Source organism: Antechinus flavipes, chromosome 3 (genome assembly GCF_016432865.1).
Source record: "Antechinus flavipes isolate AdamAnt ecotype Samford, QLD, Australia chromosome 3, AdamAnt_v2, whole genome shotgun sequence".
Lineage (NCBI taxonomy): Eukaryota > Metazoa > Chordata > Mammalia > Dasyuromorphia > Dasyuridae > Antechinus > Antechinus flavipes.
This window is the reverse complement of record NC_067400.1, coordinates 612,058,916-612,074,946: the sequence shown is the minus strand read 5'-3', so window position 1 is coordinate 612,074,946 and position 16,031 is coordinate 612,058,916. Positions and strand designations below refer to the sequence as shown.

General features: G+C 43.4%; 1 protein-coding gene across 1 annotated transcript; it reads left to right on the top strand.

Annotated features, from left to right (window-relative positions):
* Nucleotides 1–3,365, top strand: UPK1A (uroplakin 1A). Its single transcript, XM_051988976.1, has 7 exons — nt 1–67; nt 664–864; nt 1,139–1,213; nt 1,598–1,705; nt 1,856–2,035; nt 2,733–2,816; nt 3,043–3,365. Exons 1-7 carry the CDS (start codon nt 2–4, stop codon nt 3,085–3,087), a joined length of 759 nt encoding a protein of 252 aa, XP_051844936.1. The 5' UTR covers nt 1; the 3' UTR covers nt 3,088–3,365.
* Nucleotides 3,366–16,031: the final 12,666 nt, after the last annotated feature.

The window sequence follows — 16,031 nt, the reverse complement described above, 5'->3', positions numbered from 1 at the left end:
CATGGCAGCAGAGAAAGGATCCCCAGGTGTGGTGGGCTTACTGGTCCTTGGAAATATCATCATCCTGGTAAATAAATCCCAGTGCCCTTTATCTCTCTGTCTTCTCTTGGGGGATAGGGTTGGGGAATAGCTCTGGATCCGAAAATTGAGGATTTAGGGATCCAAGAATGGATTATGGGAAAGAGAAGAGAAAATTTCCAGGGCACAGGGATTAGTGGGGCAATATTAAGAGTGAGATGCAGGACCAAGGATCCCTTTGCCCTACTGCCAACTGCCCAGAACCTTCATTTGGCAATGATGAAATTCTTAGCAAGGGATTTGAGCTGGTATAAAGGGAAAACAGGATTAGCTGAGTCAAAGGAAAAAATTATATTGATCTGCTTGCTTTACAGTCTGATAATACGGGATCATATTCATGAAAATATAGGGGAGAATGGATATCTATATATATACACACACTCAAATGTGGTCTGAACATATCCCAAAACAGGGCAGGTGATATAAAGCATTTCAGTGGGTATTAGAAAGAAGATTAGGGGAATAGGTGGCAAGGCTTGTGGTCAGTAATTATTGTTGGATTGGTTGGAGTTGAGGGGCATGGGAGATTTCAAGGGGCACCAAAGGGGGTGAGACTCTGAGTGCCCCTTTGATCCCTTGGTCTAGATGTCAGGCCTGGCGCTGTTTGCAGAGACTGTTTGGGTGACGGCCGATCAGTACCGGGTCTACCCCCTGCTCGGGGCCTCTGGCAAGGATGACGTCTTCGCGGGGGCCTGGATTGCCATTTTCACCGGCTTCTCCTTTTTTGTGGTGGCCAGCTTTGGCATAGGAGCAGTATTGTGCCACAGTCGAGGGATGCTTCTCACGGTCAGGGAGTGGGGTGGGGAGGGAAATGGGTAATAACAGAAATGGCCTTTAGTGGGGGTCTTCCCTTCTCTCCAATGGGATTAATTCCAAGAGCCTGTGAACCACAGTTTGCTGATCGAATTCCAGCTAACCATTCCCATCTAAATCCATTCCCTTTTAAACCGAACCATCTAAACATGATGACCCCAAACCAGCCTCCTCGGGCTCTGTCCCCACTCCCACCATCCCAGCTCCTGTTCCCCTCCTTTGTGACTTTCTTCTCTCTCCTCTCTAGTACCTGGTATTAATGCTGATTGTCTATGTGTTTGAATGTGCCTCAAGCATCACGTCATATACCCACAGAGACTATGTGAGCACCTGGGAGGATTGAAGGGGTGGAGGAAAGGAGGTAGAGGGTGTTTGTGGAGGGAGACAGGAAATATGGGGCCAGAGCAGAGATTCTTAACTTAGAGTCTGTGACTTTGTAGTTTAAAAGACTTTAATAATTACTGCACCATAAGAGACATTTTGTTTAGTGCATTTAATGATTGCAGATTAGGAAGGGATTTGCAGGTCATCAATTGCCCGAGGGTCCAGGACACAAAGTGTTAAGGACCCCTACGGAGGCCTGGCAGCCAGGTGCAGGGCAGAGCAGGGAGAGGGGCTGGTATGACCTCCCAGAGGAACTTTTCTTCTCCTGGTTCTAGGGAAGTGCCCATTCTTTCTTCTGCCTCCTTTCTTCTTCTTACCACAGATGGTGTCCAACCCAGCCCTCATTACCAAACAGATGCTGACATTATACAATGATCCCACGGATCAGGGTCAGGAACTGACTCGTTTCTGGGATCGAGTCATGATTGAGGTGAGGATGACTCCCTCAGGTGAGCAGGAGGGTAACGTGGGCATCTAAAAGTTGGGATGTTTTGAAACCCAAGTTTGTGCCAGATACTGGTCCACATTACATGGAGTCTCTTGTCCTATGCCATTTCCTCCTGTCTCCCTGTCTTTCCAGCAACAATGCTGTGGTACCTCGGGGCCCCTAGACTGGGTGAACTTCACATCAGCCTTCCGGAAGGCCACCTCAGAGGACAAGTTCCCTTGGCCCCCATTGTGTTGCCGTAGGGATGCCAACTTCAACCCCCTCAACGAGGAGGGATGTCGACTTGGCCACCGAGATTACATCTTCACCAAGGTACCAATAGACCTTGCCTTTCAATCCACTTTTGCTTTTTTTTTCTATCAATCATCTTATGCATATATACATATATCCTCAAATTACATGTTAAATGATATTTAACTGTAATAAAAAGTTATTATAAAATAAATTTTAAAAAACAATATTTAAATTTTTTTTAAGTTTTGCGTTCTAAATTTTATCATTCCCTCCCCCTCTCCCTTCTCCCTGAGATGATAAGCAATCAGATATAGGTTATCTAAGTGTAATGATTTCTTATTAGTCATTTTGCATGATGTGAATAAAAGGAAAAAATGAAAGATAAAAAGAACACGCCTCAGTATATATTCAAACAATCTCAGTTCTTTTTCTGACAGAATAGTGCGCTTCATCATAAGTCCCTTGAATCATTGTATTGCTTAGAATCATTAAATCATTTAATTTTTCATTATAATATTGCTGTTACTGTGTACAATGTTCTCCTGATTCTGGTCACTTCACTTTTCAGTTCATGTCTTTCGAGGTTTTTCTGAAATCATTTCTTATAGCACAATAATATCCCATTATGCTAATATACCACGGCTTGTTTGGCCATTCCCCAGGCGGTGGGTATCCCTTCGATTTCTATTTCTTAGCCATCACAGAAAGAGCTGCTATAAATTCACCTCACTATTGCTTCACCCACCCTCCCCAGCACTGTACCTTTCCCTCGCAGGGCTGCTTTGAACATATTGGCCATGCCATCGACAGCTACACCTGGGGTATCTCTTGGTTTGGATTTGCCATCCTTATGTGGACGGTGAGAGAAAAAGCTAAGATTTGGGAAAGCAAAAACCAGTACTGAAGGGTGCTGGGGAAGGGGTGCTCTAGAAACTGGGGGAAGTTGGAGTTAATTGTTATTTCTCCATTTAACCCAAACTCTCTTCAGAAGATTCCCTTTTCCCTCTCCCCTAGGGGGCTGGGCAGAGGAAGAGTATGATTGTAAGCACGCACTCCTCACTCCCATCTCCTCTCTCCTTCCTCAGCTGCCTGTGATGTTGTTGGCCATGTACTACTACACAATACTCTGAGATCCTTGCAGAAGCGGGTCCCTCCTCCCTAGAAGAAGCATCCCTTCCTGTTGGGCCCCATGGATGCTTTTGTGGGCTCCTTGGAAAGAGATTCCCCACCGAACTTCTTCCTCATTTGTTCTTCTCCTTAAATTCCTCCTTCCTGTTTTTTGGTCCTATTTTATTCCCTTTCTTCCTCCACCCCAAGCACCCCTAGTTCCCACTAACAGTCATGAGTCTTTCCTTGTCTGCCTGAACCTATTTTGTATGAAATAAAGGTTTCTTTTTTCTCCTTCTGAGCTGGTTTGTTCTGGCTGGAAGGCTCTCCGGGCTGAAGGGGGTGGGGGGTGGGGAGCTTCGTCGGGGCCCTCATCCTTTACTTCCAGTTTGGCTACATTCCCTCGCTGGCCCTGTTCATGTCCAAGAGTGGGGCTGAACAGTCATGCTCTGGGCTGGCTACTCCCACCCACCCTCAACGAGTAAAACAGGTTTGCCTGTTTCTTGTTCCCGTTAGAGAGCTCTGCGCTGCTGCAGAGGAGAGATGAGTGAGAAAGGGGAGTGGAGCAAAGGGGAGGGAGCCAGTGTGCATGGGCGGGGAAGGGGAGCACAGCACTCAGACCCTGGGGAAAGGGGGTCCTGAAGGCCAGACCTCTGTTTTCTGGAATAAGCACAGAAGGTGGGACTTGGGGAATTGACTCAGCCAGAGGATAGCTTGATGCCCGGCTGATGAGCGCTCATTTCACCAATCATGATTAGCTTCCTTATATCTCATTAGTAACCATTGGAATTGGACTGGCTAGTTGAATGACAGCTTTTTTTTCTTTTTTGCGGGGAGTGCAGATGAACCGGATTAGTTGGTACGGGTTGGATATTTTCTGGAGGAATTTCAGAATGTGCGGCTCAAAAGGCTGAAACTTTTGACTCGTGTCAGAGATCCTCCATGGCTAAGGCTGAGGCATTGAGGCCAGGCTGTATGTCATAGGAAAAGATGATCCACGTGTGGTGGAGGAAGCCAAAGGGCAGAGAAGGAAAAGGAATGGACGAGCCCAGTGGATACATCACATCTTGGCCCCAGTAGTCCCCAGACCACTCACTGGCCTCCCCCGCTTTTCCCAAGAGCGGCCTGCTCAGGAAGGCTTGGACCCAGGATCCTCCACCCATGAGACAGACCAGATTCCTAATCCAGGGCTTTCCTCTCCAGGTAGCCCGTGTCTCCTCTGAGCCTCAAAGCTGCCCTGCCCAATAGGGAGCCTCTTTCACAGGTGAGGAGCCCAAACGCACATACATCACACAGAGACCCCGGGGCTGCAGGTCCCAGGCTCGGGGCTTCCCAGCTTTCTCCCTCTTCTCCCAAGCCAAAGCCCCGGCTTGGCCCCTGGGCGCAGTGAGCCGGCTCAGTGAAGAATGAAGCGGGCAGGCAGCAGAGAGGAGGGGAATGGACGGGAAATTTGGGGGGCCACAGTCAGGCTGATGAAACGAGAGAGCTGGACCCCTGGGCGCCTTTCCCAGTGTTCAGCGCTGGGGGGCCTTGGGGGGGAGGGGCAGGGGCCTTGCGTGCTGCACACTGCACTCGCCGCACGCTACACGCAGGTCGGGCTTTGCCTGTCATTCTTCCAACAGCTGCACCTCGCACTCAAGTTGGCACAAGGCCCTTGGGACTGCGGGAGCGAGGCACGCCACAAGAAGCTGCTTAATGCAGCGGAAAGAGCCCCGGACTCCCCATCTGTCAATCAAAAGGGAGCGATGGCCTAGATGGGGTCGGAGAGCCCTCCTTCGCATCTGCCTCCTTCTGCCCCGCTCTGAGTGGCCCGAGCCTGCTTCCCTCCGGCCCGAGGCAGGAGAAGGGGATCCCGGGACATACACCTCTTTTACCTATTGACCGGGACAACTTCCAGTCACTTAACTGGAAGACACATTTACCGCAAAACAGTCTCCGCCTCCCCTTCCACTAACCTCGGCCAATAGGGAGAAGAGGTGCGAGTTCTGCAACCAATCAGAGGAAGCAGTGAGGGCTGCCTCCTCCTATCTCTTTCCCACCTCCTCTCCCTCACGTGCCCCGAGGTGCAAGCTCCTCAACCAATCACAGAGGGGACCGTTCATCTTGGCGGGAAAGAAACCTCTGTCACCATTTCGACCACTCTAACCTGAGAGGAAGGGAGATAGCAGGGCACACAACAGGACACGGCCAAACTATCCCGGAAGAGCTTTTCGATGACTTCAGGACTCTCACGGCACTTTGGGACTAAGCTTGGAGAGACCCAGCCCTCCTTCCCTCCCCCTCTCTGTCGTTCTCCACCAACCGCCAGAGCGCGGGAGCGAGCCTGGGAGAAAAGGCGGGAAAGGGCCCAACGGCGAGGGGCCGTTATGGGAACGCGGCGGCGGCGAGGCCCCGGAGCGGAGGCCCGGCTCGACTAGGGAGCAGCGGAGCAGAGGACGAGGAGGAGGCGAGGCCGTGGCGGTGAGGTCTCCAAATTTTAAATTCCTTCCTTCCCTATGATTGGGACGAGGCGGGGACGGTGTGGGAGGGGACGCCAGGAGAGCCTCGTTATGGGGGGGAGGGGTCGAGAGCCTTCATGTGTGGGGTAGGAGCGGAGAGTTAGATGGGCGGGCCGGGAGAGCCTTGATGTGTGGGGGGGAGGTCGGGACAGCCTCGGGGTGGGGAGGGACGGAGAGCCTCGCTGTGTGTGGGGGGAAGAGGGGGCCTCAGAGAGCCTAGATGGAGGGGGGGCTGAGAGCGGGAGAGGGGAGGAGCTCGGAGAGTCTTGGTGGCAGCGGTGCATCAAAGGCGGTGGTTGTTGTAGAGGGTCTCTAAGGTGCCATGGGGGGAGGGGGTCTCCTCCGTGACCTCGGAGCACCTTCTCCCTAGCTCTGGGCCTCTTGGTTCTGGGGCGTCTGTGGCCTGGAATGCCGCCCTTGTCCCCATTCTCCGCCCCCTGTTGCTGGAGCCTTCGGAGATTACCGGGACGCGGCACGGTCTCGGCGGCGGAAGGCAGGAGCTAGGCTTTTTGCCCGACTTTGCGTCCCAGCTAGCGCCAGGCTAGAGCGCAGGAAGGACTTAAGTGACGGATGTGCGCATCTGGGAAATGTGGTTGGCTCGAAGCGAGCGGCGAATTGGGGGCAAAGGGCAAACACGAAACCCGAGCCCTGGTGGAGCAGAACGCAGCACGAAAATGGCAGATTTGGAGAACGGAGCAGCCCGAGTGCAGGGGGCTGCTTTCGGTTCCTCTCAGGGCTTCCTCGTTTGCTTCCAACCTTCCCCAAACCAGCTGTCTCTCAAGGGGCTGATAGTCTCCTAACTGTTGGCTTCCTGGTCCCTCTTGGCCCATCTGCTGCATTTGACACTTTGCCCTCCTCGCTGGATCTCCCCGACACTTTGTCCTGGTTCCCCTGCTGCCTGTGTAACTTCCTTTTCAATCTGCTTTGACTCTGTCCCTATCCCTGACATTAACTGTGTTCCCCAGATCTCTGTCCTTGGCCCTGTTCTCACCTTTTCTCGTGGCACTTCACCATCTTCCAAGGGTCTAATTGTTTTCTCTATACCAGGGGCCCAGACGGCTATTGTTATATCCAGCCCTAGTTTGTCCCCTGAGCTTCCTGCATTGCTAATTGACTAACATTTCAAACTGAATGTCCCAAAGATCCAAACTCAATAAGTCCAAAACAGAATTTATTACTTTCCCTCTAAATCTCATCTTCCAAATTTATTTCTGTTGAAGAGATCACCATTTTTCTAGGTTTTTGTAACCTTGCCCCTACTCTCTCTGCCACCCGAGTTACCCATTCACTTGCTAATGTCATGCTGTTTCTACCTCTAACCCATCTCTTGGATCTGGACCACTACTCCCTTAGTCCAGGACCTTACCATCTTCTGCCTATTATAATGGCATCCTAATTGATTTCTCTGCTTCAAATATCTCCTCATTCTAGTCCATCCTCCACACTGCTGGCAAAGTAAGTTTCCTTAAGTATATATCTGATATCACTCAGTGCTCCTCAATAAGCTCCAGTATCCACTATTTCCTTTAATAATATAGGTTAGTCTCTTTAACTTTTAAAAGCTTTACATAACTTGGCTCCAACTTCTCATGACAGTTTACTTACCTTTCTGTACTTTGCAACACTATCAAAACGACCTCTTTCTCACCCATGGCACTCTACCTCCTATCTTCTGTCTTTTTACATCTTCATGAGTTAAAATCTGGCCTCAAACATTTACCAGATGTGTGACTGTGGAAATGTCATTTAACCTTATTTGTTTCAGTTTCCTTATCTGTAAAATAAGCTGGAGAAGGAAATGACAAACAACCTCAGATCTCTGCCAAGACAACCCTAAATGGGATCACAGAAAATCAGACAAGAAAGAAAAACAATAAAAACAAATGCACCTAATCAAGCAAAACGAATTCCCACATTGCATGTATACAACAATATAGGTCTCATTCTGAATCTTGAGTCCATCTTGACGCTTCATGCTTCATAATTGGTACTGTGACATTGGAGATGTCAGATCATAGTTAATAAGTCTTTCAAAGTTATTTTTCTTTACATTATTCTGTGTGTATATCTAAACAAAAATTGTCTTCTTGGTTCTGCTCACTTCTCAGGTTTCTTTGGCTTTTTGAAACCATGTTTTCAACTATGTGTTTTGGGGTGGTTTTTTTTGGCACAATAGTATTCCATTGCATTTATATGTCATAATTTGTTTAGCCATTCTTCAAATAATGGACAGTCTGTTAGCAGTCAGTACTTTATCACTATAAATATTTTTGTACCTATATATTATTTTCTTCTTTCTTTGATTTCTGAGGTTATAGGGCTAGTAATAATATTTAGTCATAATTCCAAATTGCTTTCCAGAATGGCTAGGTAAGGCCATACAGCCACCAGTAATGTAGTAATGTGTATATTTTCCCAGTCTCTTGGAACATTTATTGTTTTCTTTTTTTTCCTCCTCTCTTTCCCCATCTTTATTGTTGGGTATGCAGTAAAGCTGGAGTTGCCTCAAATTGCATATAATAATGATTTGGAGCACTTTATATGGTTATTGATAGCTTGGATGTTTTTCCTTTGAAAATTGCCTATTCATAGCCTTTGACCATTTATCAATTGGGAAAGGCTTGTTCTTATACATGTGAATCTATTCTATATATATCTTGGAAATGAGACTTTTTTCAGAGAATCTTTCTGCAAACTTTCCTTTCGTTAATTGCTTTTCTTCTCATTTTAATGTCATGTTATCGATTTTGCAAAAACTTTAATTTTATGTAATTAAAATTGTCTATTTTGTCTTCAATGATTTCTCTAGCTCTTTGGTTATGAACTCTTTCCCTAACCTTAGATCTGAAAGCTAAATTATTCTTTTCTCCTCTAATTTGTTTATAATATTTTCTAAGTAATATATCCATTTTTACTTCATTAATATAAGATGTTGATCTATGTTATACCAAATGGCTTTTCAGTTTTATAGCAGTTTTTACTAAATAGTGATTCCTTATCTTAGAAGTTGGAATTTAGATTACCATGTTTACTTGCATCTATATGTTATCTACTAATATGTTATTGATAGACCTTTCTATTTTTCAGCCAGTACCAAATGTTTTGACTATTCCTGTTGTACCATTTGAAATCTAGTGTTGCTAGAGCTCTTTTACTTCTTACTTTTTCTTTTTTTGTTACTTCCCTTGAGAGTATGACTAGGTGGCATTATTTGTGGTATCGTGTGACCACATCTGAACCTCTAGGGATGTAATGGTACAGCTCAGGCATGGCTCACCTATACCAGGTGGCAATTATTATGTTGCAATTTAATGAAAGAAGTTAGTTCTATCCCTTTTCTGGCACACTCTGGATCAACTTACTAGGAGTCAAACATTTCCATTTGCCTTCATGGAACTTTATGGCAAATTTTATTCTCTAAAAGATCTAAGAAAACATCTTTTTGCAAAATAGATGTATTTCTTTCTTTTCTTTTCTTTCTTTTCTTTTTTTTTTTTTTTTGTTTTGTTTTAGTTTTTGCTGAGGCAATTAGGGTTAAGTGACTTGCCCAGGGTCACACAGGTAGGACGTGTTAAGTGTTTGAGGTCAGATTTAAACTCAAGTCCTCCTGACTTCAAGGCTAGTGCTTTATCCCCTGCACCAAAATAGATGTATTTCTGAGAAAGGATAAATGTAAACTGAACTTCTGTAAACTCAGTCTACTTTGCATGGCCTGCCATTAATTATTTAAATAATATTTATGTTGAATCTTTTTTTACCCTGAAGAATCTTTGTATAACAAATAGCCAACTAGTCAGTCAGCAAGCATTTATTAAATCATTCCTTCAGCTAGCTAAGCACCTTTTATATACCATACATTGTGTTAAGTTCTGGTGATACAATGGACAAGAAATACTTGCAGTCCCTGATCTCAAGGGACTCACAGTATAATGGACCATACTAAATATATGCAGGATAAATTGGGAGTAATCTTAGGGAAACCACTGAGATTAAGAATCAGGAAAGACTTTTTATAGAAGGTGGGATTTTTAGCATACTTAAAGGAAGGCAGGTACTTTTTTGAAGAGTAAGGAGAAAAAGAAAGAGAAAAATACTCTTGTCCTTCAAGGAACTCAAATTTTAATGGAGAAATCACCTTGTTATTAAACAGGTACATAGAAGTTATATACAGAGGAGATGGAAGGCAATCTGAGAAAAGAAGTCACTGGGGTGGGGGGAGAATAAGAGGGATTGAGACAAAGACCTCCTGAAGGAGGTGAAATTTGAACCAAATCTTGAAGGAAGCCAAAGAAACTGAGTCAGAAGATGAGGGAGAAGATCATTTTAGTCAGATGGAGACAGCGAGTGAAAATGCAAAGAGATGGTATCTGTCCAGTTTAAGGGACTGAAAATACTCCACTGTATGTAGCTAGATCTAAAAGTGTGTAGAAGATAAAGTGTAAAAAAAAAAAAAAAAAAAAAACCTGGAAAGGGAGGAAAGAGCCAGATTATAAAGTACTTTAAATGACAAAAAAGAGCACTTTCTGTTTTATTTTTAATATAATCAGTGGAGTTCATTGAGGAGATGATAGCATCAGGCCTACAGTTGAAAACAAGGATACTTCATTTGGCTCTGTGAACTTTTTTTTAAAAATATTTTGATAACTATTTCAAGATAATAGTATTTCTTTTTAGTCCTATATACTTTATTTTATGCATTTTAAAACATTACCCTATATTTATCAGATTACTAGAGTCCTTGAAATAAAAAAATATTGAAAATCCTTGATTTAGAAAAGTCCTATTGATGCTGAGTTGAAAATTGATATTGGAATGGGGAAAGGACCTTTGACAAGGAAACCAGTTAGAAAGCCATTCCAATAGTCCAATTGAGAGAGCCTGAACTAGGGTTCTGGTTATATGACTGAAAAAAAAAGGGTTTATATGGGAGAAATGTTGTAAAGGTAGAAATCACAAGATTTGGCAAAGTTTTAGGTATGTTGGTTGAGTGGGAATGAAAAGTCAAAACCTTGGCGACTGGGGATGTAGTGGTGCCTGAACAGTGATGGGCAAATTAGAAAAAGAGTAGGGTTGGGGACTTGGGGAAGGTAAAGGTAATGAATTGTTCTGGATATGTTGAGTTTGAGGTGCCTACAGAATATTCAATTCAAGATGTTCATTAGGCAGTTGGCAATGTGAAACTAGAGCTCAGGAGAGAGTCTAGAGCTGGACAGAATTAAATCAGGTTGTGCTCAAAAGGTATGATTTTGATTGTAGTTCTTTGGAAGTTTGGGCTCCTATAGATATGCTGTCAGTGGTTCTGAACCCCTGGACAGAATGCATTTCAGGTTTGCATGGCACACTCCTGTTTAACTACCTTGGTTCAAGCCCATGTGAAATATTTCAAACTATGGAAAATGCTTGTGAAATATATTTGTGACCCCCACCCACCTCTACCTCTTCCAGTGTGCTTTTGCCTGCCTAGGTTCTTCCTTAGTATCTTAATCCTTATTTCCTCTTCCCATGAGGCTGAAGCTGGACTAGGTTCTCAGAACCTTTGAGTTTCTGGCTTCCTCTTTAGGAAAATAGCAGAGCAGGTAAATTTTTTTTTTTAAATAACTTTTTATCGATAGAACTCATACCAGGGTAATTTTTTACAACATTATCCCTTGCATTCACTTCTGTTCCGATTTTTCCCCTCCCTCCCTCCACCCCCTCCCCCAGATGGCAAGCAATCCTTTGCATGTTGAATAGGTTACAGTATATCCTGGATACAATATACGTGTGCAGAACTGAACAGTTTTCTTGTTGCACAGGGAGAATTGAATTCAGAAGGTATAAATAATCCGGGAAGAAAAACAAAAATGCAAGCAGTTTATATTCATCTCCCAGTGTTCTTTCTTTGGGTGTAGCTGCTTCTGCCCATCTTTGATCAATTGAAACTGAATTAGCTCTCTTTATTGAAGAGATCCACTTCCATCAAAATACATCCTCAAACAGTATCATTGTTGAGGTATAAAATGATCTCCTGGTTCTGCTCATTTCACTTAGCTTCAGTTCATGTAAGTCTCGCCAGTCCTCTCTGTATTCATCCTGCTGGTCATTCCTTACAGAACAATAATATTCCATAACGTTCATATACCACAATTTACTCAACCATTCTCCAATTGATGGGCATCCATTCATTTTCCAGCTTCTAGCCACTATAAACAGGGCCGCCACAAACAGGTCCCTTTCCCTTCTTTAGTATCTCTTTGGGGTATAAGCCCAGTAGAAACACGAGCAGGTAAATTCTTATTGAGAATGTGAGGGAAGTGAGAACTTCCAGGGACAACTAGCAGCTCACCGTCGAAGGTATACAATTTCCTGCCACTGTCCCAGAACAACACAACTAAGACTAAAAGGGCCTCAATGTATTACTGACTTCAAGGTGAGAAGCAAAGGGCCCCCATGGACATAGTTGGGGATATTAAACTCCATTTAGAGTCATATAATCTTTTATATATTATTTTATAATAACTTTATATTGACAGAATCCATGCCAGGATAATTTTTTTTTACATTATCCCTTGCACTCGCTTCTGTTCCGATTTTTCCCCTCCCTCCCTCCATCCCCTCCCCTAGATGGCAAGCAGTCCTATATATGTTAGATATGTTGCAGTATATCCTAGATACAATATATGTTTGCAGAACCGAACAGTTTAGACTCATATAATCTTTAGAGCTGTAGGGGACTTATTTTACCCTTTGCTAGATATTTATCCATTTATGGTGACTATGTGTACCCTTCCAAGTCTCTGGTCTGTGAATGCAAGTAACATCTCTACAGATCTATTTAGCCCTAATCTTTCTGGTGAGCTTCGGTTCCACATAGCCAACTCCTTTTGGACATTATGAAGTGAATGTTGTGTAGTATCTGAGTAAACTCAATAGATACAAAACAGAACTAGAAATTGTTCACCAAACCCATTCCTCTTCCAAACTTCCCTACTACTTCTGGAGGCACTATCATCCTTTCAGTCATCCTAGTCAAAACTTCAGTATCATCCTCAGCTTTTCACTCTCAGCCCCTATGGCTAATCCATTGCTACATCTTTTGATAATTTTTCCCACATCTTTTAAAAGCTCTCTCCCCTCATGAAGCTTTCATCTTAGTTCTTGTCCTCATCATTTCTTTCTTGTACTGTCACAAAAGCCTTCTGTTAAACAACAAAATTAATGACATATTTTTGGGGTTTTTTTACATTTCTAAATTTATCCATGTTCCTGTTCTTTCCCCTTTCCTAGAAATTTTCTATTATCTTCCTCCCCAAAAGAGAACCCCGCCCCCCAAATAATTTCGATGTATTTTGTGGACCTTCTATTTCTATAATAGTGGAACAAGTGTCTTTCATATCTTTTTTTTTTTGGGGAGGGAGCTGGTTATTTCCTTTCAGTTTAGAAATGAAATGGCTTCTTCCAAGAAAATAAACCAATATCTCAGTTGCTAAACCTAATGCCCTTTTTTCAGTCCTTGTCCTTGACCATTGCATTCAACATTGTTTATCAGCTCCTTTTCCTCCTGGGGGTACTCAGTTCCGAGTTTTTTGTTCTGATTCTTTCTAGTTTTCTGATTGACTTTTCTCAGGCTCCTTTGAAGGATCATCATCCTCCATTCTGTTTAGTTGTATTCCAAAACTCTGGGTCCTTCTCTATTTCTACTCTTAGTGATCTCATCAGCACCTGCAGGTTCAATCATCTTTTTTCTTCCTATGACTCCCCTGTCCCAGTATTCAGCTCTCATCTCTTTCCTAAGCTCTGTCCCCACTTTATTTCAGTTCAACCAGCAGTTCTCTCTCATGAATCTACCTTTAGATACTGTGTAATAAGTGTTATAGGAAGAATCAAAGAAAATTATTTCTGCCCTCAAAGACCTGACACACAATTGGCAGGAATATGATGGTAAAAACAAAATGGATATACTAGGCACTTAACATATGCTTATTGAATTAGGCCCAGCTAGTTTGTGGGAGAACTAGTATGAAAATCCTGTTATACTCCTAGTCCAGTGAAATATGGGTCTTTACCCATGGGATTTCCTGTTCTCTGAGGTCTTGTGTCCATTAGAGGAGAGTCCCCTTGCTGTCTGTGTCATAGGCTCTATCCTGTGTTGGCATCCTAGGATCCCAGGGTGGTAATTCTTGTTCCTACAGGTATAATTTGTAAGGGGGGTACTCTTTTCTTTGGGGACAGCCCCTAAAATCTCTAGATCAAAAAAGCAAAGGTCTTGAGTCACTGGCACATGATGCGGGGCGGGCAGAGTGGGGTAATCACCCCCATGTATTTTTCCCAGTTTTTTTCCAAGCTGTCACAACTGTCCCTTTCCTTTTCTTGATTCCTCTCTTCTCATATCTTTTAGCATATTTTGGAGAGGATTCTCTATGTCTGTATTCTGTGTATATGGATTTATTGATCAATATATTAAGTTTCTGTGAGTGTGTCCCTTTACTTGGATCTCGTGAGTAAGAGGATACAGTCAAAAGCACAGTAAAGGAAAATCTCTGAGGTTCAAGGGAGGGGCAAATGAGTATAGATAGCCTATTTGCATTTTCCTTTTTCATTCTGACTCACATTCCCCCTCAACTGACTCAGAACCACTACTCTTTTCCTCACTGCACCTGCCTTTCCCTATCTTCTCTTCCAGTGGCACACTCAATTTAATTATTCATGACAGGTAGAAGACAAACTAACTTTCTTCAAAGAAAGCAGAAAATGGAGAGAATATCTGAAAAAAAAAAGAAATTAATCTAGATAATAATAATTCAATCAAACAAACAAGAACTAGTCACCCTTGTACAAGATACTGTGCTAGGTGATATAGATAAAAGGACAAAATAGCCTACTCTCAAAAGAATTTTCACGAGGATGTGGGAGGAGGTGGGACTCTTAAAGCCATTCTTGTTCACAGCTGGGTGCTAGGAAGAAAGATACAACTGGCAAAAAGGTTGGAAGGACAGGGGTCTGGTCTTAGGATGGAACATCAAGTCTGAGGGGCTTGTGGTAAGAAATAGAAGAAAGCATAAGTAATTTGAGTTTTTCTTTTTTATCCTGTATCAGAAAGTACTAGCTATGCCTTTTGTCCAGGAAGTAAAAGAAACCTTGAGCTGTGTTTGGGAGGGGGAAGGGGGGGCGGGGAGTGGGAGAGAGAGACAGAAAATGAGAATATTGAGACATTTTAACTCTACCCTGGAGCTTCTCTTTCAGAATTTGGTGGATAGTTTAAAGTCAGGCCATTTGGTCAATATTTCTTTTCACCAACTGTGGAGTTTAGGCGATAAGGAACATTCTCATTAAGCAAATCTTGATCCAGAGGTATTCAGTATGATTCAGCATGAGGGATAAGATCACTTTGTATTTGACTTGTGTCCATTCTTTTGAATCTATGTCCCTTTCAGGACCAAGAGTATAAATAATTTCCATCTTTCTAACCCAGAGTCAACTACAAACTTGCTGTCAACCCTAGGAAAAGGGCTCAAGGTCACAAAGTAGGTGATTCTAGTAGCAAAAATTGATATTCAGGCATATAATAGGGTGTGAAATTCTCCTTCTTGAACAAAAGAGAGTAAGACGTGGACATCCAATGAGGAGGCCCAAGGGAAGTAGGTGGAGCCAATAGAAATTGAGGTCTGGGGAGCAGAAGCTCTAAGAGTAGTTTAGAGGCTTGAATTGTTTATCTCCAACTGGTAATCTACTTTCCCAACCCCACATTATACCTGTTTCTAAAACCCACTTAATAGTCTTTGTATACTATCCAATACTCTATCCCCCTTTCCATAAAGATAATTTTGTCTCTGAAAGAGACTTTTATCCAGAATATCCTCTTCTTTTTGTAAGAGGCATGATTGTCACATTTCTTCATTCTCATTTTTCTTTCACAAAATACTAAATTTAAAGTCATTTGGAGCATTGGGCCTTTTCAATCTTTTCACCCTTCTCTAAACCTGGAAAATAATAGCTTCCATCCCGGCAAATGTCTTTTTTTGTCTTTAATGAAAATCTGCTTTCAGTCTCGTTTTTTTCTTCTTTTTGGTTTCAGATCTTCCCTGGGGTCAGGTTTTTTTGATCTCCCAAACTCAGTTTCTCCTTTTCTCCTGACTCCCTAAGAATAGAAGCTCATCCCCTTTCTAATTCAATGCTGGGGAGTCCTCAGTTCCAGGGTTTTCCTTGAAAGTGTTGTGATCTTATTCCCCTGGAAATTCTGACCTCATGCCTGATTCCATTTCTGTCACTAAGTAGCAATTCCTTTCCATCTACCACCCGACTTCTAAAAGGAATGAATATTGAGTGACTGCTAGCTGTGCTTTGGTGGTCAGTGATGGAGGAGCTCCCAACTCCCTCAAAATTTATCTCTTATTTTGTATTATTGGAATCCTGGCCCTCTTATCCTCTAGGGCTTCGGAAAACTTCATGTTCTTCCCTCAGTCTGAACTACAGAGGGACTGTACTTTACT